The sequence below is a fragment of the Lynx canadensis genome, chromosome C2 (assembly GCF_007474595.2).
Source record: "Lynx canadensis isolate LIC74 chromosome C2, mLynCan4.pri.v2, whole genome shotgun sequence".
NCBI classification, from domain to species: domain Eukaryota; kingdom Metazoa; phylum Chordata; class Mammalia; order Carnivora; family Felidae; genus Lynx; species Lynx canadensis.
This window is the reverse complement of record NC_044311.2, coordinates 117,534,938-117,560,995: the sequence shown is the minus strand read 5'-3', so window position 1 is coordinate 117,560,995 and position 26,058 is coordinate 117,534,938. Positions and strand designations below refer to the sequence as shown.

Sequence of the window (26,058 nt, the reverse complement as noted above, 5' to 3'; positions counted from 1 at the left end):
TTTAATTTTTTTTTTCTTTTAATGAAAGGCTTCTGCTCTTTTACTACAAACATCTTCTGACATTTCAGTTTCTTTTTCGCTCACACTGCCATATGACATTCCTATCAGGGTTTCTGGTTTCTTCAGGGAATTAACCTACAGAGCATGTATAGCAAACAATAAAATAGCTGCTTTTCAATGAAAATAAGGAGCGGGTGTTTTTCCCTCCCTTCCACTGCTTTCTGCCACTGCCCCATCACAACTTCTGGATTTCCTGCCTATTGGCGGCGGCCCCCAGCCCCACCCCTAGCTCCCCAGTTCTGTGCTTCAGAGCAGTTTGCGAGCCTTGGCGGGCTGTTCCTTCCCCTACAGCTCTCACTTCCGACGGCACTAGGACCCAGGGAAGTCCCTGAGCGAGGTTCGAGGAAAGGCAGCCAGACTCCTCCTTATCTCCAGTGTCAAACTTGACATCAGCCTGCGAGCGGAGCATGGTAACTTCTCCAGCAATCAGAGCGCTCCCCCTCACATCAGTGGCATGCTTCATGGAGATATGCTCCTCTCACTGCCCTCTGCACCAGCAACATGGATTGTCACCTCTCCATCCTCCTCCTTCTCAGCTGCTCCGCTCTCCATTGCTTTGGGGAACTGATTCTCCAACCTTCCAATGAAGGTAAGCCAGGTAGAGCAAACTGCCCTGCCCCGCAGAGCTAACGCTCTTCAAAGCACGTTCTCCCTGAAACCTTTTTAGGTCGTTAAGGTGCCTCAGAATAAAGCAGTTTGCTCTGAGAGTAAACTAAAGATGTGCTTTTATTTTCCGGTGTCTTCTAAAAGACTTTAAGAGAGAATTTTGGATTGCCTAAACCTAAAATGTGTTTTTAATCTGATACCAATTCAAGCAATTACCTTGTTGGCTAATTTTAAGCAGAAAGAAAGAAATATCCTCCAGTTTTACAACCCACGATGCTAATTGCCAAATAGCCGTGGCAGTATTTTATTTTCTAATTATGACCATGTAGTACTCTGAGAAGTTTAAAAGAAAACCCAACCCTCCTCGCTAGATTCTTTAGTATGTTCAAAGGTAATGACAGGTTGTTTCTACTTAGGATCATGGCATTTATGAATGGACTAAAGGGAAATCAGAGTTTGTTGAAGCTGATGGTGTGTGTGTGTGTGTGTGTGTGTGTGTGTGTGTGTGTATTGCAATAGCCTTATTGAAGTGATGTGTATCCTGCCAGGCGATGGTTTGCTCTATGGTACAGGTTCTAATGAGCAGCATATGCCACATTAACATAAGTAATATTTGCAGGAATTACAATAAGCTTAGATTGGATTCTCTTTGTTTAAGGGTTTATATACAAATAAGGGAATGTACTTGATGAATAGTGAAAAGCTCTTGGGTAGGTATAGTAAATAACTGAATAGAAAATTAGAGAAATAATGTCCATATGCAGCAAATGCATTTCCTGATGTTGGGTTATTTATTTTCTTCCTAATGGGCATTCATCCCTTTTCAATGGACTAAAGTGCACATGTAACATTGAGGACACCAATGTTTCCTATAAGATTGTGTATTTGATAGATACATTGCTTTTTTCATGTATACCTTTTGTGATCTATTCCTAATGATTTATGAATACAATCACTGACTCTTAAGACAAAGTTCTCTAAATAATTGATTGCTTTAAAGCAACACTTACAACTTTGCCTCTTAATCATTTTGAACTTATAACAGTAACGTTTAGCAACCTGTTTTGCAGTTTAGTAATACTGAGAAATTGATGTGAAATGCTTCACTACATACTATGCCACTAAAAATATATTGGCAAGCCAATGCTGTTGTGTGTTGTATGCATTATTTTAAAAAGACAAGTAAATACGCAAAATGTTTAGAAACTTTTCATTGAATCTAAACACTGCCTCTCATATTTACTGACCTACTTTCATTGCTAATAGAGCAGTTTAATTTTGTTCTTCCCTTAGTGACTGTCTTTATCAATTTGGCAGATTTCATTAAATTTTTCTGTGTCTTTTTTTAACTGGGAAAGTGAAAATTCTAAAATATAAGGATCAAGAAAATCATCTGATAACCTAGAAGTGACTTTTTTTTTTTTTTTACAAATCAAATTAAAATCTTTATTGGAAAGTAATGGTCAATAATTTTTCATTGAATGAAAGGCAGGAGTAATCATTTGTATAATGAGTAACATATTAGTAAGTTAAAATTAGTGTTTGTTTAATCCCCTTAATTTTTGAAGATATTAAAGAATTGACAATAACTAGAAGTATAGTAATATTATTCCCGTATTGCTATGATAATTGTATTTCTCCAGATGGAATATTTATAAACTATTTAGATAATGGATTTTGCTGAATTAATAATGCACAGAGATAGAGCTGAGAGTCAGTATTTTTGTTGAAAACATAACCTTTCAGTAAATTGCAAGAGGGAAAAAAGACCCTTTATTTTTAAACTTATTCATGCTTATATAAAATTAATGAATATTAATTTAATGAAACAGGAATAATCAAATGTAAATTGTCTTTAAGCCACACCTTGTATATGTTGCAATATATAATGTATATAATATTATGCTGGCAGGGATGTATGTAGAAAGGGAAATAGATGCAGAAAACTGACACAATTACATTTAATTTGTTTGGATAAAAGTTTATCCATTGTTCATGGGATTATTCTTTCCAGATCATGTCCTATGGATAGTGTCTCCTTTCCCTCCTGAGGTCATGAAGGGAAGCTCTGGAACAAAATTTAAAATGAATGATTTACCTTGGGAAATATTTGAGTGTAGTTTTAAATATTAATGTAATAGCTTAGGTCTTAATAGTTGAGATGAACAACATGAAAAGTGAAAAACCCAAGTATGTGCCAACATTTCCATGCAATTCTTCTAACAATGTCATTTGAATAGAAAGTCATGCTTCTGAAAATTCATATATCATAATAATGATAAAATGAATCTCACTAATATAGCTTTCTGATACAAGTTTTGAGAATGGACATATAAAATACTAGGTTGCATTTAAAATACTATGCTAAAAAGTCTACTTACTGTACTTTTACTAGAAATTTACTAGTAAAATTTACTAGAATTTATTTCACGGTCTTCTATGGAGTTAGGCATGATAGAACTAAAAGGGAACAAACAGAAGCCATTGAGTTAATTGCTTGCCCCTGTGTGATTTTTTTTTAATTTGAGATTTGATAATTAAATAGCAATATTAAAATGCCATGGGTCTCTGATAAAGCAATTTTTTAAAAACTTAGAAAACGTTTAATCTGAACTTGTCTTTTATTAATACAGTTACAAATAACTTTCTAATATGCTTTCAAGAAAATGACTCCAGGTGATACTTTCTATCACTGGCCTCCTCAATGATAATAGATTATTCATAATTTCAATGATCACTTTAACAATTGGCCTATATACTTAAACAGAAACTTTATTAACGCTGTACAGAACTTTATTAAAATCTTATCAGATCTCTGTTTATATGACACGCCAACAGAAGACTTCCAATGGGAAATCAACTACTCATGGCAAAATGGGATTGCTATACTACGCATTATTTTAAAAGTTCATGTTTGCTCCCTATTGTAATCCCAAATGGATGATAATAATGGTAAATAAAATAACTTTGGAAAATGGTTAAAATTTGATATAAAGTGAAGTATCGATCTCTTTAGCATTGGATAAAGTACTCTCTTTAAACACTTTTCTACATTTGAAGGAGTCTGAGGCAGAATGAACTGCTTATTCATCAGTACATAATGCATTAAGTCATTTTTCTGTCCAAAAGCATTTGTAAATTAGATTAATGTTTATCTATAGAGCTCTTTACACTGGAAATCAGAGTTTTCAAAGTAAGAGTGGATAAAATTAAATCTGCATATTTATATGCTACTTATTTTGGGAGACTTTTATTGGAGTGTCTGGGACACTATATCTATGAAATGTATTTCACTGAACGTAAATCTCCCAAGTACTAGAGGTGACTATGCGATTGTTCAAAGCTTAAAATTAAAATTTGCATATATACACTGTATGCCTCCTTTTGAATATTAAGCAAATGTTTGAGACAGCCATTTAAATAACGGATTATTACCTTTTTAAAAATTACTATAAATTGGCATCACTTTTCATATATAAACACTCATCCTTAAACAATAATACATTGTGATTGAAATCTTTATAGAGAACTAAGCTGTCATATCTTTATAGGTTTTTTTTTAAAGAGGGTTTACATTTGCTTTTAATAGCATTTCATCACACTAGACTAAATAATTGAATGCATTATACATTTTTGTAATTTAATAGCTCCCCTAATAGCTAACCCCCCCACCCCCAACAGTTATAACTATGCTATTTGCCTGGAGGTAGGAGAAACCTTAATTTCACTATTTTATAACCCACAACAGTTAACACTTGACCTAGGTCATTAACAGGATTATCAGCAAATTTGTTTAAGCTTTTACTGACAACCCGAATTGCTACGATAATATTTTGATTGTGCCGGAAAGAAACTTCTTGTAACCTCTCAAAATCTATCATGAAATTAATTCATTCTGAATCTTTATCTTTCCAAAGACTAATATTGATAATAATAATCCAAGTGAGAAAAATGTCCACTTCAATATCCCATTCTCCTCACTCTTGTGTTACATATATCACACCATTCTAAAACTTGTCATAAATGAGCAATTAACACTTCTTTTAAATGATACATATTCTGGCAATAACAATAGATGTATAAATACAAACCAGCTATCAAAATTTCAGTTTTATACTTTTTTATTATTGGTACTCTAGTTGATATTGCTTTTCTGCCTGTTTTAAGATTTAAGGTCAATTGGATATATTTATAACTCAGAAACAACTGGAACTATAAAAGGGAAACTACATACATAAAACACTATTGCCACGTGTTACATCATGGTTATATTTATATAAAGTTGTAAGGCTAACAACTGGGAGCAAAAATGAAAAGCACTGAAAATTAATATAAAAATTTTAAACAAAATGTTGTACACAATCAAAACTTAAAGGCATTTTTTTAAACGTGGTTTAGTGAGGTTGGGAAGTGTCATGTGATCTTTTTAAATTAATTGAATACAATAATGGTCTGTGACTTGCTCATGTAAACAATTTAGTAGTTTCACCTTGAGCCCAAAGAAACATTATCTTTAAAGAAAAGGTTTGGTAAAATTCTTCATCGTGTTTATATATTATCCGCATGTTAATATTCAAATTCCGGTTTGTTCTTCACCACCTTCACTTCACTATAACTTTCTTTATAAAGATCGCTAAATGTTAAAATTGTTTCTGAAACTTTGGAATTTTTCTGAAATAAAATATATGCAATTTTTAAATATCAAATAATCAGTTACATATGCAAAGGATTTTTAAAGGCAAAACATATTTCCACAGTATATTTGATTTACTAACTTCAACGCAAATGGAAAGAGCAAGGACTGTTCTTGAGAGTTACTTTTTCCAAGTCATAAAATCTTCAAGAAAACATTAATAAAACTTTCTACAAATCATCAAAACTCGATAAGTTTTTACATTTACTTACTAAGAAATCTGTGATGTGGGTTACCTTTGATTTTAGTCATTTCCAAAGATTTTGTTCAGCATAAATACTAGATGTAAGAGGAAATATATGTATCTTGGAAGAACACTAAGTTTTACAAATCATTTTCTGTCAAGATCCTCCACTTTATTTTCTAATATACACACTTTTCCTTTACAACATTTAATAAACCTCTTCTTTTAATTCCTGCTTGATAAAAGATTTAGAAAAACAGATGCAGGTGTCCCCTTTTGGGTTGTTTGAAGAGATCTGGATTTTATCACCAGGGAGGGTCAATGCAGGGCTTTTACAAAGTGGACAAGTAGCTTTCCACAGATTGTTCAAATAAAGGGATGACTGGTGGTGTGAAACATTCATTATAGTATTCATCCAGGTATACCAAAATCCAGGACTTGAAATTTGCTTCTCAAAAATTTGGAAACCTTTGATAATTCTTTCCTAACAACTTTAGAAGTAAAAGTAATGTTGTGACTTTTAAAAAATTCAAAGGATTCGAAGCCACAAATCAAACTAGGAAGATACTCCTGGTGGGAATCAGGATGTGGGACCATGTGCTCCCCTTAATTTTACTCTTTGGGTCTGTTACAAGCCGCCTAGTATCAGGTAGTTCTTGGAATCTGGCAGGAGGTTTTCTCTTGGAAAAGTCTGAAAGTCAGCAAGTATTAGTTTGCCTCCTGTCAGCTTTCTTTGAAATAAAAAGTGTGGTGGATTACAAAGAAGAAAAAAAAAGTCTTTGCAGGCAAAAAAGTTGATTAGAAAGATGGGGAGAGGTAGAGACGTGCAAAGGTTCTAAAACCAATGTTGATATATAAATATTTTGCTTAAAAAGAAAATATTTATCACTTAAAACATCTGGCTAATCAATTTTTATTAAAATCCTAAAAACCTGCAGACTGAAAAAGCATTGGGGGGGGGGGGGTGGTGGCAGCGGGAGGTTGCGTTGTTTCTCCTCTAAAGTTTACACAACTTTTGATTTTCCCCCAGAAGAAACTACTTTATCCAGGAAAGTTTTAAGACTGTATGCCAAAGAATGCTTCCCCCTTTGGATGCCTGGGCAAATGCATGTGGAGGGTGGGTGGAATCAAATCCAGTTCAACAAATAAAGCCTCCAACTTGGAGTGATGTTATTAAACTGGAAGCCCTGAGTGTGCAGCCCCCTCCCTCCCTTCATTTTCTAAACCACGTCCTGCTGTTCCAGTCAAAGCAAAGGGTGAAAATCCACATAATCCAAACCAACATGGTGAAGTCAGAATAATAGGCGAGGAAGGAGGGGGGAAACAAGTGGCAGCACTGTACAAACAAACTGTTGTGAATAATCTTAGCCAGGGACTGGGGTGGCCACAGGAGGGGATGACGGCGTTTCTTTTCCTTCGCATTACACCTCCTACATTTGATAATACAGGACCGATTACATGTCAGAAGTGTGCTCTGAGAAATTTTAGGACGCAGCAGGGCTTCGGGGGTAGTGACAGCAATGTGGCAACCGAGAGAAGAGCAAGCGCTCCTCGCTGCCACCACACCCACCGCCAGGGCTTCGAAACCGCAAACTATTTCGCCCGCGGGACCAGGCTCGGGGGTGCGGAGGGAAAACGAGGGCTCCCGACAATTCATCACTTTTTCTCTCTGCACGGATTTCAAGATCAAATCACAGAAACTCAACTCTGGGTCTGCGTCCCCCAGCCCCAGCCCTCTGGGGGAGGGGGGCGGTGGTTCTTTGTGCGCGAGCGTCTCGGAGCCCGGCGGCCGCAGGCCGTTTCCCGAACGCTGCGAGGCGGCGCGGACCTCCCGCGGGCCCGGCCGGCGGCGGGCGGCGGGCGGCGGGCGCACGCAGGGCCCCTGCGGCTGCGGACTTCCGCCCGGCGGCGGGGCCGCGCGCGCTCGGACGGGCGGCGGGTGGACGCGAGCAGCGCCAGGGCGCCAAGTTACGCGCAACGAGCGCGGGCAGGAGACCCCGGCGGGCGAGAGGTAAACGTGCGCCCTCTGCCTGCTGCCGCGGAGCTGCTGGCGCTCGCAGAGGCGGCCACCTCCACACCGCCCGGATTCTCCTCACCTGGGGCTTGGGCCCGCCCAGAGAGCGCGGGCGCCCGGGACCCGCCAGGTACGTCCAGACTCGCACCATAGACTTTGACCGGAGATCTTCGTCCCCCCCGCCCATCGCTACCAGCCAGTCTTTTCAGCTTGGCGTCCGGAAGTGGCGCGGTCTCCTTTCCTTACGAGTTCAGGGGACCCACCAGGTGGCAAGTGGAGGAGGGGGATACAGTTCTGCAGGCTTCTAGAACGAACTCCCTGCTGGAAAGCTCCTGGTACCCACCTGCTGCTCTGTTGGGACACGCGGGAGCGCCTGAGACGTCCGGTCGTCCTGCTTGCTGTTGTTTGATCCGACCTCTGGGCTATTTGTTGGTCCTTTAGACGACCTTCTTTCCTTCAATTCTTCAGTTGCTAAAACTAAAATGAGGAGTCTCCCCCCCCCCCATTTTCTTTAAAGCTACTTATGCCACCTGTTAGGCGCCTTGTGAGAGCAGTTAAGTGGGCGTGTTCCATAAACTTCCCGGTGCACGATTAAAAGTTGTCTGTTTTCTCCTACACCCCTCATATTTGATTGGCACCATTTTATTAAAACGAGATTTTCCCTCTTCCGGTTTTAAGAGTAAAACTGGAATGGGCCAGAGAGGGTGTCTGGGATCACTGCTATCGAGGTAGGTTAGTAGCAGGATGATGCTGATGTTTCTGTGGTTGTGTTGGAACTTCAGTATTTTTCATAAAAGAATTGTTGAATCCAGGGGATTCCGAAACTAAATATGGCCTCAGTGCCATGCCCAACATTGTAATAATAATCGTACAGAGTTGTGCTAGTTAGAAAGAATTTTCCCCTACATTATCATTCACTGTTTGCTGGACCTCATTTAATCATTAAGACAGCCCTAAAATAGGTATTATGACATCTTCCATTGTTACAATTGAGGAAATTGAGGAATTGAATCATAATAACGTAGTAACTGAGCCAGACCCGCTTTTGTCTTTGTCTTTTGATTTTAACCTCATATGTTTCCTCATGACACAGATGCCTATGAATTAGGGAGGCATCCTTCCATTCAGGAAAAGCACTGGCTTTTTCAACGGTAATCCTAGTGACTAGCTAATTCGTCCTGTGACTTTGCAAGAATAATTTAGAAATACCCAGAGTAAGGGAGTGAAAAATTGTGCTAAGAAGTACTTTCAAAAAAGTACTTCAGAGAGTACTTAGAAACTGCATAGTTTTTACACTCCGAAGTTATGATTCTCTACATGGGTGGGGGACACACTAGGAAAATAATTTAAAGAAAATTTGATGTGGATAGAGGAATAGGAAAAAAAAAAAAAAAACAACAATGTCTGTGTTACCTTTTCTTAACACATTCTTACCTCTGTCTTTCCTTCCGGACTCTCAAACACTCCTTTCCTCATACTGTAAGGATTTTGTCAGGAAATCCATACACAGATTGTAAGGCAATTGTCGCTATACTGTGAATGTTATTATTTAGAGTTTTATATAGTAAAAACTGTGAATCCGTATTGAAATTGTCATAGACGTCAGTAATGGGGGAAATAGAACGTGGTCTAAAAAGTAGACTTTATTCCCTGAGGAAACTTTTCTCTATTTGAAAGATAATTTATAAATTACTTAAGATGAGAAAATAAATTATAATGATTTATCTCCACTTTCATAAAAACACTTGTACTCTATTTAAGTGGAGATCTTGAGAAAAGGTAGCTAAAACAGGGTTTTGAAAGGTAGCAAATTAAGTTGGGGGCAATTATACTTTTCACGTGGGTACTTCGGCACATATGTTTTGCATTAATTGCTGCAATAAATTCTGTTAACCTGGCAAAGAGCAAAAACAGCATATTGATGATATCAGTCTTCCAAATCAGAAAGTTGCTTTTAGTATCTTGCTTTCTTCACCGTAGTGTACCAAATAAATAAATACATAATTCTAATGTGTTACCCTTTATGTTTTCAGTGAATGTTTCAACCATTCAAGCTATTGGGACATTTTGCCATAAACAAAAGTGAGGGCTTAGCAACAAACTTTTTTTGTCTCGCTTTTGGAGAATTAGAGTCCACAGCTACTTGCCCTGTTTTTCAATCATTTTATTTATATTTGAGTTCTGGAACTCTCATTCAAGAAAATGTAAACTTGACTTTATAGTCTTCAAACTGAGTTGCCTCTTATTTTAATTACAGGACAGGGTCTCAAAAGGTGTAGGAGCAAAGGGTTAAGCCTGAGTTGTCGTCATTGCTGATTAATCAGTATCAAAATGGTTTCACCTTGAATTTCTTTTTTTTTTTAATGTTTATTTATTTATTTTGAGACAGTGAGAGAGATCACGCGCACAAGTTGGGGAGGGGCAGAGTGAGAAAGAGAGAGAGAGAATCCCAAGCAGGCTCTGCACAGGCAATGCAGAGTGGGATGCAGGGCTGGAACCCGTGAACTGGGAGGTCATGACCAGAGTTGAAGTCAGACGCTTAACTGACTGAGCCACCCAAGTACCCCTCATCTTAAATTTTCTATATGTTCATTAAGGTGAGGTTAATTTATCTTCTTTGAAATAATAGTTAAAGAAAGATAAATGAATAAATTCTATAGGTCCAGTAAAAGTAATACCTGCCCTTCATCCCCACCCCCTCCTTCCTTTGACAAAAATATAAAGCTTTAAAATTAGCTTTTTGCAGTGATAAAGTTGGTTTCCCATCAGTATGAAATTTAGACATTCTCTACCTTAGGGTGACGAAGGGCAACAGAAAACAGCTCGTTAGTACTTAACATGTATTTATTTCCTGATTTTCAAATCTAATTTAGCAATTAATACAAATCTATAGGTTTTAGAAAGACACATTTATTTATTGCATGTAATGGTAATCTTCACAGTAAGGAGAAGTTAGACTGGGAAGCCACTTTGCAACACTATGTGTGTGCCTGTCTGTGTCACCAATAGTATAATCCCTATGCAAAACAGAACTATCCCCACACTTTGGGCAAAATTTTATGAATGAATATATGCCTTTTAGATTCAAGATGATATAAAATTCTGTTTCTCTGAATTACAAATTGGTGATGAGGAAAAATAAAAACAATCGTGTCTAAGTTATTTATCACTATCTAACAGTGTAAATTTTCCCCAACTGGACCCCCTAATCTACCTGTAATATTCAAAAATGGCATAAAACTAGAGCTATGTCCAAATTGTGATTTTTTTCCCTTTCATATGCCAAAGCTGTTTATGGTTGGTTTTTCATTTTAACTGAATGTCAAGAACTGGCATAATCACAGAAATTATAAATAAAATTAAATTGGCTTGTTATTCTTTTATTAGTTATATAAACTCCATCAAATAGAGCTATTCCCAAATATTGAAACTGTTGTTACAGAAGCAGAATAGAAGGGAATAGTATTTTTCTTTTGGTTTACTTTTACTGTCTGGGTTACCATACATAAGTTAAGACTTGTGTACATTAGATAACTCAAAAAAGCTAAACTCTGATTTTATCATGGTGTTCTTGACATTTCTGATCTGAATTTATTTTTATAATTTTTTTTACATTTATTTATTTTTGAGAGACAGAGTGAGACAGTGCATGAGTGGGGGAGGGGCAGAAAGAGGAGACACAGAATCTGAAGCAGGCTCCAGGCTCTGAGCAAGCTGTCAGCACAGAGCCTGATGTGGGGCTCGAACCCACGAACCGTGAGGTCATGACCTGAGCTGAAGTGTGACACTCAACCGACTGAGCCACCCATGCGCCCAAACTCAAATCTAATTTTAAAGCCATAAATGTAAAAACCATTAAAATGAATCAAGAAAAATGTTAAGAAAAAAGAAATAACTCATGTTCTATATTATAATTTGTTGTTTGTATTTATTTATTTACAAAACAGTTCATTCCTGAATATTAGTTTCTTACTGGATTTTGGGAAAGAAGGTCATAGGGAAGGTATATTTTCTCCCCTTGAAGATAACTAAGGTGGGGCAGATGACCACAGAATAAATACTCATATAAAAATTGTGTGTTTTGGGCACCTGGGTGGCTCAGTTGGTTGAGCGTCCGACTTCGGCTCAGGTCATGATCTCGCAGTCTGTGAGTTTGAGCCTCGCGTTAGGCTCTGGGCTGACAGCGCAGAGCCTGGAGCCTGCTTCAGATTCTGCGTCTCCCTCTCTCTCTCCCCCTCCCCCACTCATGCTCTGTCTCTCTCTCTCTCTCTCTCTCAAAAATAAAGAAACATAAAAAAATTTAAAAATTTTGTGTTTTAACATAGATATAAAAATAACAAAAAAAAAATGCAATATGAATCTTCAGAGGAGGGTGCAGTTAGCTTCCCAGAAAAGAGCACCTGGGATATAGAGGAGATTTTTTTTTAATATAAAAGTTAATAGTAAGTTAAAAACAAGGAGGAGGAGGATAAATGATTTTTCTCATGTCTGTGGTAGCATGATTATAATCCCAATTTTTTACTGCTTATATCTAGAATACGTTAAAAATAATTTGCCTAAGTGTATATAAAAGTAAAAACCACTTTTGAAAGTACTGAACATTCAGAAATAGCTGTTCTTAGTAAGCATGCATCTGAGCTCAGTGTAAATTCTGTATGACTACATGCATACTCCTGTGTGTGAGTATATGGAAACAAACATGATTGCATATCAAAAAAGAACCATTCCAAAATAGAAGCTTTTTATACTATTCATATTGACCACACTACCAAGAAAAGTCACATTGAGGATTTTCTGAATTCTTCCTTCTTTTGCAGTGATACTTTAAAAGTTTTCTGTCGCCAGCACTAATACTTTGATTTTTTCCTTTGATGCCATGCTTCTTATATAGAAAGTTTTGAATTAAACTGATAAGCCTGTGACTCCTCATTGGACCCTCTGTGGGCCTTTATAAAGACCCATATTTATATGGTGAAGAGTTTGTTTATATGTGCACGTGTCTCTTTATCTGTAGACATCAGTCATGATGTATTACATGAAGTCCAGATGTGGTTGTCCTCTAGAATACGATGAAGCCAAAGCTATATCCTGATTCTCCTTTTCCAGAAATTCAAACCAATTTATTCCACAACGGATTTCTTTTGAAATGAAAAAAAGAAAATGTTTTGTGGCATAAAGATGTCCAGAGAATGTTTTTAAATTGAAATTAAATTTCATCACTGCACTTTTTGTTCTCTATGCTAAAATTTTGTTTTTTTTTTTTTTTTTTAATTTCTTTTTTCAACGTTTATTTATTTTTGGGACAGAGAGAGAGACAGAGCATGAACGGGGGAGGGGCAGAGAGAGAGGGAGACACAGAATTGGAAACAGGCTCCAGGCTCTGAGCCATCAGCCCAGAGCCCGACGCGGGGCTCGAGCTCACGGACCGCGCGATCGTGACCTGGTGAAGTCGGATGCTTAACCGACTGCGCCACCCAGGCGCCCCTCTATGCTAAAATTTTGAATCCTTCTGTCTAAGGATTCTAGGAATACTTTATTTCTAAAATAAATGCTGTAGTGGGGCGCCTGGGTGGCTCAGTAGGTTAAGCATCCGACTCTTGATTTTGGCTCAGGTCATGATCTCATGGTCGTGAGATTAAGCCGCCTGTCGGGCTCCGTTCTGGGCATGGAACGTGCTTGGGATTCTCTCTTTCCCTCACCCTCTGCTCCTCCCTCACTTGCAATCTCTCTGTGTCTTTCTGTCTCTCAAAAAAAAAAATTAATTAAAAAAATAAAAATGAAAGAAATGCTGTAGTGAAATTGTGATATAGGCAAACGTGCTTATTCTCTTTCATTTTCATTGCCATCAGTCAAATGGTGACTGAACAGAGAGCTTTCCTTTAGTAGTTGAAGGTGCTGATAATCAAGATTTTATGACAAAATAAAAAATGTATTCCAAGGCATCCTCAGTTGATGGTGTGAAGGCAAAATGTATATGCTAAAGTTTGAGCACCTATTTGCCTTAGTGATTATTTTTATAATATTATAATTGCATACTATATTTTCATTTTTCACTTTTTAATCTGTCAGAAAAAGTCTTTCTGAATTAGAAATCAACAAGTTCTGCTATTTCCAGAATATTTTAAAAAAGCAAAATATGTTGAAAAAAATACAGTGTTAATGTAATCATTAATGTTTTACTTACAGTAACGTCTACATTTTGGGAAACACATTTTCCTTGTCTAAGTGATTCATAATATTAGTTGACAATGCACAGAAACAAATGAGATCTGCTATTCGAGGCACTGTTATTAAATCTGAGGTAGTTAATTCACTAAAACTTCACTGAGTAGAACATCACCACTCATTTATATGAAAGGATTATTTTGTTGTAAGAATACATTCCCTCGTGCGGCGCCTGGGTGGCTCAGTTGGGTTGGGTGTCCAACTTAGCTCAGGTCATGATCTCACAGCTTTATGGTTTGTGGGTTTTCATCCCGTGTGGGGCTCTATGCTAACAGTGTGGAGCCTACTTGGGATTCTCCCTCCCTCTCTCTCTATCCCTTCCGCACTGGTGCATGCTCTCTGTCTCTCTCAAAATAGATAAATAAACTTAAAAAAAAAAAAAGATTACATTCCTTCATGATAGTTTGATAGCTGTTTCCTTCATGATAGTATGACATTAGAGTGGCCTTCATACTTCTCAGATTAAGAAGGAAAAAAAAGGAAAGTTTTAACACACTAGAAAAGGCACAGCGTTTCCAATTACTGAAGTGTCCAGGTTTCAAGCAGAATTTTGGTCTATGTTTCTGTTAGTTCCTTGAACAGCTCTAGTCATTAAAACACAGACACCTTACTGGAAGCCTGTGTGTTTGGAATCCAAGGAGGTCTCCCTGCCCCTGGCAAAGATTGAGATGAGGCAGCTCATTACAGTTTCTTGTATAATTAGGACCTGTATAGAAGTAAACCCAAGATTATTGCTCAGGAGGAAAAGCTAATAAGAAAGAGTAAGTTGATAGTACACCACCGTGTCCAGAAATCTGCGTATATCACATAAATAAGCCATTAAAATACCATGTGACAAAAGAGATTTTTTTTCACAGAACTGCTCGCACAACAATTTTTTGTTTAATTTTTACATAATGATTTTAGCTGGTAACTTGATGGAGAAATGATCATAAATGAGTATTTCTGTGACACAAGATGCCTGTTAACAGAATTTACAGGAAGATTTATCTGCACATAATAAATTATAGGTGACTTTACTTGTAATCTAAAAAAACTTACAATTTTTAGTCAATGAAATACAGTAGTAACTCGATCTATTGCAACTGTTTTCATTATATTTAGGTAGAAATAAATATAAACAGGAAGCCTGTGGGAGCTCTTAAGAGTATATAATCACAGTAGATAAAGTCAGTGTTGAAATACATAAGTACATTAATCCAACTTTGACTTCTCTAAATTTCTTCTCAATGGCATATCCTGGTATGTCCAATAAAATGAAAAGCTGAGGTTTGGTGAGCTTCTGTGAGAACATACATCTTGGTTTCTTCACTCCATGTTATGGTTGACCAGAGTCCTACAGCCGAGATTTACAACACCCAGAATAAAATTTGTCACTTTCTCTATCATCTTCTTCTCTTTGTGAACATTTAGGTGCAACCTGTAAGCAGATTAAAGGACCCCTCTGCTATCTGTAAACTAGAGCAAAGCTACCCCTTCTATCCTAACAGAAAGTGATGAAAATGATAAGTAGTGCACAAGAAATGTGGCTGGGGACGATGAAAGTGATGGTGTAAACAGAAAAGGAAATGCCATTTTTCTTCAGTAAATGCAAGACATATAATCAAGAGATGGGTTTGTTTTCTGTTGTAGTGGTTTTATAGTTATTTGCAAATGTCTTTAAAGGCACTTTAACTGAAGGTTTTAGAAGAAAACATGTTTATTTTTGTCAGAGTCTGAAATTCTTTAGCCATTAAAGTCCTCTGCTCCCTCAGAAATAATTATTTGATAATTTTTATAGCTCAATATTTTCATAAAATGCAACTAACATTTCATAAAATGCAAATAGCATTACTACAAAGCATAGTGATGTGTTATTAGATAATTGAAAACGTCTTCCACTTCAGTAAGAAATTGTCATTTAATTTTAAATATTATTTTAGCACTGTCTACATATTTGCAGCACTTAAACAATCTACAAGATGTGAATGTTTAATTCTCAGTCTTTCCAAGCGGACACATAGGCACATGAATCAGAACTTTGAAATGCCCTTGAAAAAAGTCTTCTTTAACGATTCTCTAAGAGTGAAAACTCCAGAAATTTATACCTAAAAAAATTAATCCGTCCTAACAAGTAATATTTACTGAAAATACTTATTTCAATAATTGAGTCCTTGAAATCATCTTACCGCATTATTATTAAGAAGGGAAGGAGGAATAAGTTCCTGGTACAGAAGATTCTTTATAACGTTGTTAATTCAAATGAAAAAGGAGCGAACATTTGGTTGTCTCTCTGTTATGATGAAGGATAGAAAAGGGAGAGAGAACAAGACTCCTGTGCATCTTAAATCTACAGTCCAGCTGAGTGGGAAAAGTGACAGTAAAGATCAGTGGCAGGAATGACAGCAAGGGTTCCTCCTTGATAGAAGTAGTGGCACCAATTTGAGCCAACTTTCTCTATTCTTATGTTGTTCTTATTCCTGTACTCCATTCCACCCCTTCTAATTCCCATCAGAGACCATGCTTCCTTTTTTGTTCAGCAAATCTCAAATTAGTGTCCACCCGAAAGCCAACTCAATGAGTTTGAGCAAGGACTCCCTTATGGTTTTCATGAATGGAAACCCGTTCACATTTAAAATAAGATTTACAATAAAATATTGTCTGATTAAGAGCAAGAATAGAGTAAAGCATGTGAAGGAAACCCAGAACCATATCCATCCAGACTTTGGTCAGTTATTTCCAAATACAGTTTTTCTAAAAAGCACCGATTTATATCTCAGCTCAGAGTCAGAACATTTAAAAATGTGTCCAGTTCAAATCGCTTTAAGAAATATGTCCATATACGATATGGACCTTTGCATAGAAAATATTCTGAAATTAATGAAATGACGTGTTTCCTGTTACCAAACAAAAATATTTGGTGATCGTACCATTTAGAATATAAAAACTGGTAAGGAACAGTTTATATCTTTGAAAAATAATCTGGCACGAGGCAGTTATTAAAGAATTAAGCCACTTCCCCATCTGAGTTTAAGAATAACTTCCTAACTTTTTTTGTTGTTGTTAAAATTCATAATTATGGACTCAGGATTTTTTCAGCAGTTGAAATAAACCTTCCATGTTGCAAATCATCATCAAAACTCAAAAGACTAGAATATAATCGTACATCACAATTTTCTCTGCTTCTTCCATGTGCTCTGACATTTGTATAGTGGCACCACCTGAAAGGCTATGATCAAATCTACTTTTATTTTAGGAGAGAAAAACATTAGTAATGGAAGTTCTTGCCTGATTCAGTGTCAGGTTCAATATACTATATTGCAATGTTGGATTTAGTCAATGGATCCAGAGAAATCACTCACAACACGTTGACTTTCAAATTCCATTAACTTTCTCTTTTTCTTATTTCAATTATGCTGCACTGAGATTGCTGCACAACAGATCACAGGAGACTTGAGCTTATATCCTGGGAAGTCCCAGTTTAGCAATTATTCACTTTAGAGTGACTGTATTCTTAGATTCTGCTTTTCTGATTTGGCTATAAACAAAAGACACCATATAAACTCAAAAATAAATGCTTTTAAAAAGTGTTTTGAGGTCACTATTCTTTTCTATTAGGTTATACATCCATGAATGGTTATAAATACAATTCAGAAGCCAAAATGGTATGGTTGTTAGTTAAGGTATTAATTTTACACGAACATTGAATCTGTATAGCACGTTATAATCTCATGGTGATTTTAAATACATTTATATTATTTGATCATCACAGAAACATTGTGAGATAACCAGGGCAGATGTAATTATGTTTGATAGACAACAGAATCAGAATCATGAGTAATGATGCTATTGTGTTTTCCTCATTCATGCTAAATGGAGTGCACTAAAAATTCCATTTCTGGGTAAATTCAACAAATTTAATTAATCCATTACACTTATTTTAATCAGCAATGTGATCCAGTTCTCTTTGGTTTTGCTATTCTCTTTTGAGTAGACACCAAATGCTGATGTGACTGGTCCAGCCCTTTTTCCCTCATTATCATCAGAGAAAACTTAAGGGTATTTAGTTCTTTAGTTAACAGCCTACATTCTAATGAGTATTTTACTAAATGGAGACAACAATCATATTTTCTTTGCCTCAAACACTTCTTCCCTCTGGTTACTAATATTGAAATTAAGTCAGCCATTTATCTTAACATATTGAGTGACACATACTCATCAGTTAGTACATATTCAATTATTACACACACACACAAATACTTTTGAACCATTTAAACCCCTCAAGGCATTGCAAATATGATCTAATGATTTATGAATGCTGGTATTGTAAACTCTATGCAAATCATATGTAAAACTCAGAGAAATGAACTGATGTCTGATAGAGCTGTCCAACTAGACTTTGTCAGTAGAACATATCTTTATCAGAATGAACGTTGGTAAAATACTTTAATCTGAAGGTGAAAATGTATTCTTATATTTTCAAACATTTTCTAACATTGATTAATCTGAAATATTGCGTATAACACTGATTAATCAGTAAAACATTTTTAAAAATCATTTTTGACAGATAATTTCAGTATAATTAAGCATACTGTTCATTTCCAAACTGATATCCTGGGAAATAATACCATTATGGAAATTGCACTATGTAATCCATGCAGCAACTGTCTTCTCTTATCTAAATATAATTACTTCTCATTGGGATTAATTTATTGAGAGAAAAAAATCTTTAAGGATTTCTAGTGTAATTAAGTTTATGCGTTTTTCTTGCACTTGCGCAAAACTTAGAGATTCTAACTTTGAGAATTTTATGTCTTCTAACTTAATAATCAGGACGATTTTTTAATACTCATCTAGATAACCAAATATCCTCCTTTAAAAAAGCAGGGCTTGAAAATTCAGAATTATAATATCTGTCAAATATATTATTTCTTTAACATTTTATAAGATTAAATGTTTCCTATCTGGGGTGATTAAATGGTAGTATTTTTTGTGTATAAGGAAATACTTTATTGACAACACGTGGACCTGTCGTGCAGTGCCATGTACTACTGTCATGTTTTGATTCATGTATATATGGAACCTAAAAATGATTTCTGATTGTATTTAGTGATTCGATGGCTCTAATAATACATGGCTATTTTGTGTAAATTTCCTCCACATCTTCCCTTAGTCACTTGTGGGATTGCTTTCTGATTTAGAAGAAGGATGAGGTGAAAGCATTAGTTTCCATTGTTTAATAGATCAACAAAGTGAGCCTTTCGTTATTAATTAGACTTGAAGTATTTTTTTATATTTTAATTTCTAGTCCATTACAAATTAATGCCCTCTGTGTTAGAAAGAAAAGATTTGCCTTTCTTTTAATAATATATTCAAAATGCAACCACATTAATGTTATTATTAATCTTATTATTCATCAGGCTTTTTAATAACTAGTGCAAAGTTCTGAATAAAATCATTAAAGCCTTTGGGTAACAGTACTTTGTCTAAATAACTAGAGCTTATTCCAGGCAGTGTTATAAAACATAGTATTGTTTTGGCTTCTCCTGAAATTATTAGTTAAGCATTTTGTTTGTTACACAGAGGTAGACAATTTGTATGGTATTAGAAAATACACATGGTAGAATCCTCTGCTTCATATTGGACAGAGGCAATATAAAGATGTCGTATCAGACACAAACTGATATTGATTCATCATGGGAGCATATTTAAGAAATTTGTTCATAGTGAAATCATATGTAAATTTGTCAAAATTAATGGTCTTTGAAGTTATTTTGATACCATGTTAGCATTAATGTTCCTGCTTTGCGTTTTTGCTATTTCTTCTTTAAACCTGTAATTATTTTGTCAAAAATTATTATCAATATTTTGAACATTGATCTACCTTTATAAACAAGACAGTTAAAAAAGCCAGAGAAATCTGATTCCTTGGCTTTCCCTATGATTGCTTTTATTTTGCCATTTTCTTCTTTTTCTCTCATATTCCTATAACAGAAAGAAAGAGTCATGTGTTTTGAACATGTTAATATTGTTATATCAATAACAACAGACAACTTTAACTTGACAGAGGCAAATAGAAATAACTTATTTCTCTTAACTATATTTGTATATTTGTGTTTTTTGTGTTTTTTTTAGTCAATCTACTGGATTCAAAAACAATTCAAGGGGAGCTGGGCTGGATCTCTTATCCATCACATGGGGTGAGTTTGGTAAACTATTGAAAGGGAATATCATTCTGTGCGTTGTCTCTTAAAGAATAGAAGGAATTATTGGTATGTTCTCTGAAAGGAACTCCTGTACTTCTGGTGACAAGTTAATTTTATCAGTAGATTCAATACATGGACTAAGACAGACTGATATTTGTGTACAATGGAACTACTGAAAATTTTGAAGTTTTATTTGTTTCTTCTGAATTTACCAATTGCTTGATGGTGCTAATTAAGCCTTCTAATTATGACTGGCATTATGTAGATGATCTAAATGTGATCATCTAAAATTTTTTTGTGTGATGTGATCAGAATAGGTGAATTGAGAAGACATTTCAAATTTCAAGTAATGTATAAAGCGTGTATTTGGAGAACTGCAGAGGTGTAGCCTTAAAAGCCACCTTGGTGACTGTTCCAAGGAGGATATGTTTGTCAACTATATGAACCTTTGATTTGTCTGTTTATTTGTCCTTATTTCTTAATTTCTTCACATTGCCTTAATGTCTTTGCTTAAAATGTCTGCATCATGTTTGCATCAGCTTAAGACTGGGGAATTTTATTTAGAAAAAAAAATTTGGCTACTTTTAAATTTTAAACTCTTCACATACCTTTAGTATTTTGCCAGTGAGACAAAGATCGTTCAAGTGTACGGTATGTTTGTGACCCAAATGTTTCTGATAAGACTTTGTGTGAGAATACTGCTTTTCTTTTCTTTTCTTTTCTTTTCTTTTCTTTTCTTTTCTTTTCTTTTCTTTTCTTTTCTTTCTTTTTGTTTTTCAGAAAAAAAGATCACACACATTTAGAAAATTCTTGTTCTTAGAAAATTGTGTAATAAGTACCTAAATATACCTTGTTTCCAAGTATAGACTGTGGAAAATGCAAAATGCTATTTTGAAATACTTGTGAGAGGAACAAATTTGTGTATTTCTTCTCCTACTCTCATCTTCTTTTCAAAGAGATTATAATTACTTCCACTTTGTATCGGTATTCAGTCTTTAGATTTTTGTGCCTAAACATACTGATTTTTACGGTACTACCAGCTTCTTCTTCACCAGCGGATGTTTTACATCAGGGATACTTCATCTATCTGTCATCTTTGAATCTGCTTCTCTTCCTGGTACACCTTGACATTGACACAATGCCAAAACCTATCACATAATCAGGACTTGGTTAGTTGCTTTGGAGGGGAGAGTATGAAGTAAGCCAGGATTTGGTTTTCCCATAGGTGTAAACGGAATCAAATGATTAGGATAAAAGAACATCCTGGGTAGTTCTGAAGAGTGAATCAAAATTCTGGATTGAGCTGGAAAACTCATTTAAAATTAATCATCCTAAAATCAAGCCTAATTTTAATTCTGATTTTATAAATTTGCCTTTTTCATTACTTCATCAGAGCATCTACCACACAAACATGCTACCCAAGGATATATGAAAAGCAAAAACCACAGTGACATTTTACTAATAGCTACTTATATATGCTTTAAAAAAGTCAATAAGAAATTAACTCATATTTCAAAGCAACAATCTCATGTTTTCCTTTAAAGAAGGTAAAAAGAAAACATATTTCTATATATTAAGAATTTAGGGAGAATACTGTATAAATGAATTCATTTTACCATGTGAATCTTACAGATTTTGCGATGAAACAAAATTGGCACTTCTACTTCCAGAGATATGTTGGGGGTGGGGAGGAATGTTCTAGAACTCTACTACCTAAGGTGTGGGACATGCACCACCCAGCAATATCAATCCCCCAGAGATTCTTAGATATGCAGACCCTCAGGTCCTGCTCCAGACTTTCTGAATCAGAGTCTGCATCTTAATGTGGTCCCCAGGTAGTTGTTGAGCACAATAAATTTAAGAAGTACTACTTGGGGGGCGCTTGGGTGGTTCAGTCGGTTAAGCGACTGAGTCTTGATTTTGGCTAAGGTCATGATCCTATGGTTTTTTATGGTTAAATAAACTTAAAAAAAAAGAAAAAAAGAAAAAAGGAAAAGAAAAGAAAAAAGAAAAGAAAAAAGAAAAGAAAAGAGAAAAGAAAAGAGAAAAGAAAAGAAAAAAAGGAAAATAAATCACTACTTAGGATAACAGACCTCTTGGCCTTTCCCACGTCTTGCCCAATTTCCTACCTCATTTTTGTCTACAAACGTTTATGGTTTTATCAGTTTCTCCTTTGGCTTACAATTGCCTCCGAGAGCCATCCTCAAGAGGTGGGCCTTTCTCCTCTTTGTTTTCCTGGTGCATCTTCTTACAGCCTTGCCTTCCCTTTTCTGATGTACTGACTAGCCTAAAACAGCTGGCCAAGCTTTCCACATTTATCATTAAAACTTGCAGGGAGGGGAAAAAAAATATCTCTGCAACAGGTCATGGTATTTATAATACCCCAAGACCCCAAAGCAAAAAAATAAAAAGAGGGAGAGATGTGACGTGGTGCTGTGTAGTGTGTTTTTCCTTTAAACTGTATCCCTGTATTATGTTAACCATAATGTCCATGAGAAAAGAAGTAGCACTAATTTGGAAAATGTTAGATTAATACTCATTTCTTTCTGGGAAACTGATGAATTTCTTGAGTAAAAGTGCTGCATAGTAAATTAAGGTTTGGGAGTTAACATCCTTGCTTTTACAATTGTTTGTGCTTTTAGACTAAATTAATTATTTTTATTGCCTAATCATTGCCATTATCAATATGACAAAAATATATTAATTCTGTATTTGTTTTTAAAGGAAAGTAGATAGTTAAAAGTATTGTGATATCTTTGCTCCAGATTTTCCATATAAAGTGACATGTAATAACTGGAAAAAAATTGAACTTGTTATTGTTTTGATTGATTAACCCTAATAAAAGCAGTACATATGATTTTAGGTTAGCTAAAATATGAATGTAAACTTCAGAGAAAAAATTTGTAACATCATAACATGTTGAATCACTGAAAATCCTGCTTTGTGTGTAAGAGAGAGACACTTAAATTCTACTCTCTTAGTATATTTCAATTATTCAATAAGTGTTCTCAACTATTTTCATCATGTTTTACATGAGGTCCCCAGAACTTATCTTACAGTGAAAGTTTGTACTCTTTTACCTGCTTCTCCCTATATCTCCTACCTCCAGCCCCTGGCACCCACTTTTCTTCTGTTTCTATGTGTATATTTTTTTTAATTCCACAAAATAGTGATATCATGCAATATTTGTCTTTCTCTGTCTGGCTTATTTCACTTAGCATAATGCTCTCAAGGTCCATCCATGTTTTTGGAAATACCCGAGAAAATCCTACTCTTTTGATTTAGGGCAATGATTTTCAGTATGATGGGGGAGGTGGGTTGGAAAGGAGGCAGTGTTTATTTTGCCCCATGGAGATATTTGGAAATATCTGGAGATGTTGTTGTCACAACTGGGAAGGCAGGACACTGCCGGCATCTAGTGTGGAAGGTCAAGGGTGCTTTCTAAACTAAAATGAGCAGGGAGGTCTCTCACAGCAAAGAATGATCTGGTGTTCCCTTGTTGAGAAACCCTTCCTTAAGAGAAGAATAATGGTGCTCCATCAGGAGCTGTGGTCACCAAAAAGATGCTAGGACACTGCTGGCAACTTCTCTAAATCTCAGCCCTGTTCTCACCTAAATTCAAAATCTTTTGAAGTACAAATTTAAAAAAATGATTATGTTACCAGAGCTATATAAAATTAATATATTTGAGGGAAAGGCCCAAGGGTGGCTCATTCATTGATGTATCTTCTTTCCTATTTCTGTTCTCCCTTTTCCCCAGAGATATATTCATGCATAAAAACTTACAATTAACCTATATAATTTTCTTGGGAGGAGTATTTCTATCTATTTTTAAATGGTGCTTCAAATCTTAGAGGTAAGAAAGTATGGTACTGTACCATTAGGCCTAGAAAAAAATTCTCTAAATTAGTGTCTGGGAGAAAATTTAATGAGACTTTGGTTTTCTCTATATTAAATTCTTGAAAATAATACTTAAAATTTGTAAACTGAAATTATCAGGGTGTTATTAACATAATTTTTTTTAATTTTTCAAAATATAATTTATTGTCAAATTGGCTAACATACAGTGTGTAGAGTGTGCTCTTGGTTTTGGGGGTAGATTCCCATGATTCATCGCTTACATACAACACCTATTGCTCAAAATTTATTTTTTAATAAGAGTTTTATTTTTGGCACTAAGTTTGTTCACTCTAGTAAAGCAGATATAACAATTACCTTCTCTTCCTTATAAACTGTGAGTTATAATATATGAATCTTGGGTATAATTATATTCAGAAATTTTATTAAATAATCAGTAGTTTAAATATTCTTTGATTTAGAGGGGTGCCTGGATGGCTCAGTTGATTAAGCCTTTGACTCTTATATCAGCCCAGGTCATGATCTTGTGGTTCCTGAGATCAGTCTCCACATCAGGCTCTGTGCTGGGCTTGGAGCCTGCTTGGGATTCTCTTCCTCTCTCTCTGTCCCTCCCCTGCTTGCGCTCTCTCTCTCTCTCTCTCTCTCTCTCTCTGTCTCTCTCTCTCTCTCTCTGTCTCTCAAAAATAAACAAACTTGGGGCGCCTGGGTGGCGCAGTCGGTTAAGCGTCCGACTTCAGCCAGGTCACGATCTCGCGGTCGGTGAGTTCGAGCCCCGCGTCAGGCTCTGGGCTGATGGCTCAGAGCCTGGAGCCTGTTTCTGATTCTGTGTCTCCCTCTCTCTCTGCCCCTCCCCCGTTCATGCTCTGTCTCTCTCTGTCCCAAAAATAAAAATAAACATTGAAAAAAAAATAAACTTAAAAAAAATATTCTTTGATTAGAGGACAATCAACACATATAAAACCCATGTATATTTTTGGATTACAACTTTGAAAAAGTATTTTGCTTAAATATGACCGTTATTTAAATTGTTTGATTGATAATGCCAATCTATCATATAAGCTTTCCTTAGTATATATATCATTATAGAAGAGGGATCAGAGGGAGTTAAAGCTGTATAATTTTCAGTTACAATTATGATGGTATTGATGTGCTTACTAAGTAGTACAAAGGAATTTAGAGCCTCAATTCACTTAATGACAGACTCAAATAAGGGGAAGTGTAGAAAAAGCAGAGTCTGAAATGAGTGATCCATGTATATTTGTCGATGATAGAAAGAAGTCTCAAAATCAGCAAATGTGAATTTTTATTTTCTACCTTCCCCCTTTTCTCAACTTCTTTAGATTTTTTTTTCCTTAAAGATTTCCTTAGACATTTATTGGTGCCTTACCTATGGTAATGGACTTAAATTAAACAACAACAACAAGGCAAAAACAAAATGCTCTTTTGGCAAAGAAACCCTGTTGGTTGCCCACCCGCCATCTGTTTCCCGGCTTTTTCTTGAGAATGGAACACCCATATTGTTTAGGTTTTCACCTTCTGATGTGTTCTTGGAAAATGGCCTCTCTGCCACTTTGTGGAGAGAACATCTGAGAGCTAATCATGATAATTACAGTAATTTTGTCAGTGATTGGTTTAGGCAAGAGTAAGGAAAGCCAGTGAGGCTGGAGCAGAATTCTACTGACTTCTGGGGAAGTTTTCCTCCTGATAAAAAGAAATGAGGAGAGGCTAAGTACTTTGTGCCCCTGGGCTTGCCCTGTGAAGGCCCAGTGTCCCTGTGTAGAGCAGTTGTGCTTTCCTTATGACCAGAAAAGTGGAACCCAGTGAACCCTAGAGAAATTGGCCAGGAGCCCTGACACAACCCTGATTTGTGTAAAATAATTTTCCCTGTTTAAGTCACTTTTGTTAGTACTTCTCATGCTTTCAAAGTAAAGACATTCTGATAGAATACAATGTTTAATTTCCCGATTAAATATCTTAATATCTAGGGGCACCTGGTGGCTCAGTTGCATGAGCATCTAACTCTTAATTTTGGCTCAGGTCATGATCCCAGGGTCCTAGGATTGAGCTCCACATTGGGCTCTGTGCCGAGTGTGGAGCCTGCTTGAGATTCTCTCCCTCCCTTTGTCCCTCTCCCCTGCTTGCATGCCTGTGCTCGCTCTCTCTCTCTCTCTCTCTCTCTCTCTCTCTCTCTCTTGTAAATAAATAGAAGTCTAAATATCTTAATTTCTAAATG

At 36.0% G+C, this 26,058-nt stretch overlaps 1 protein-coding gene across 1 annotated transcript in view; it reads left to right on the top strand.

Annotated features, from left to right (window-relative positions):
* The first annotated feature begins 460 nt into the window (after positions 1-460).
* The window catches only part of LOC116738297 (ephrin type-A receptor 3-like), a 111,096-nt gene continuing 85,498 nt past the window's right edge, over positions 461-26,058 (top strand). Inside the window, exons 1-2 of the mRNA XM_032594593.1 lie at positions 461-649; positions 19,897-19,961. Coding sequence (XP_032450484.1) covers positions 562-649; positions 19,897-19,961 — 153 coding nt within the window. The 5' untranslated portion in view covers positions 461-561. The remainder of the gene's footprint in view (positions 650-19,896; positions 19,962-26,058) is intronic.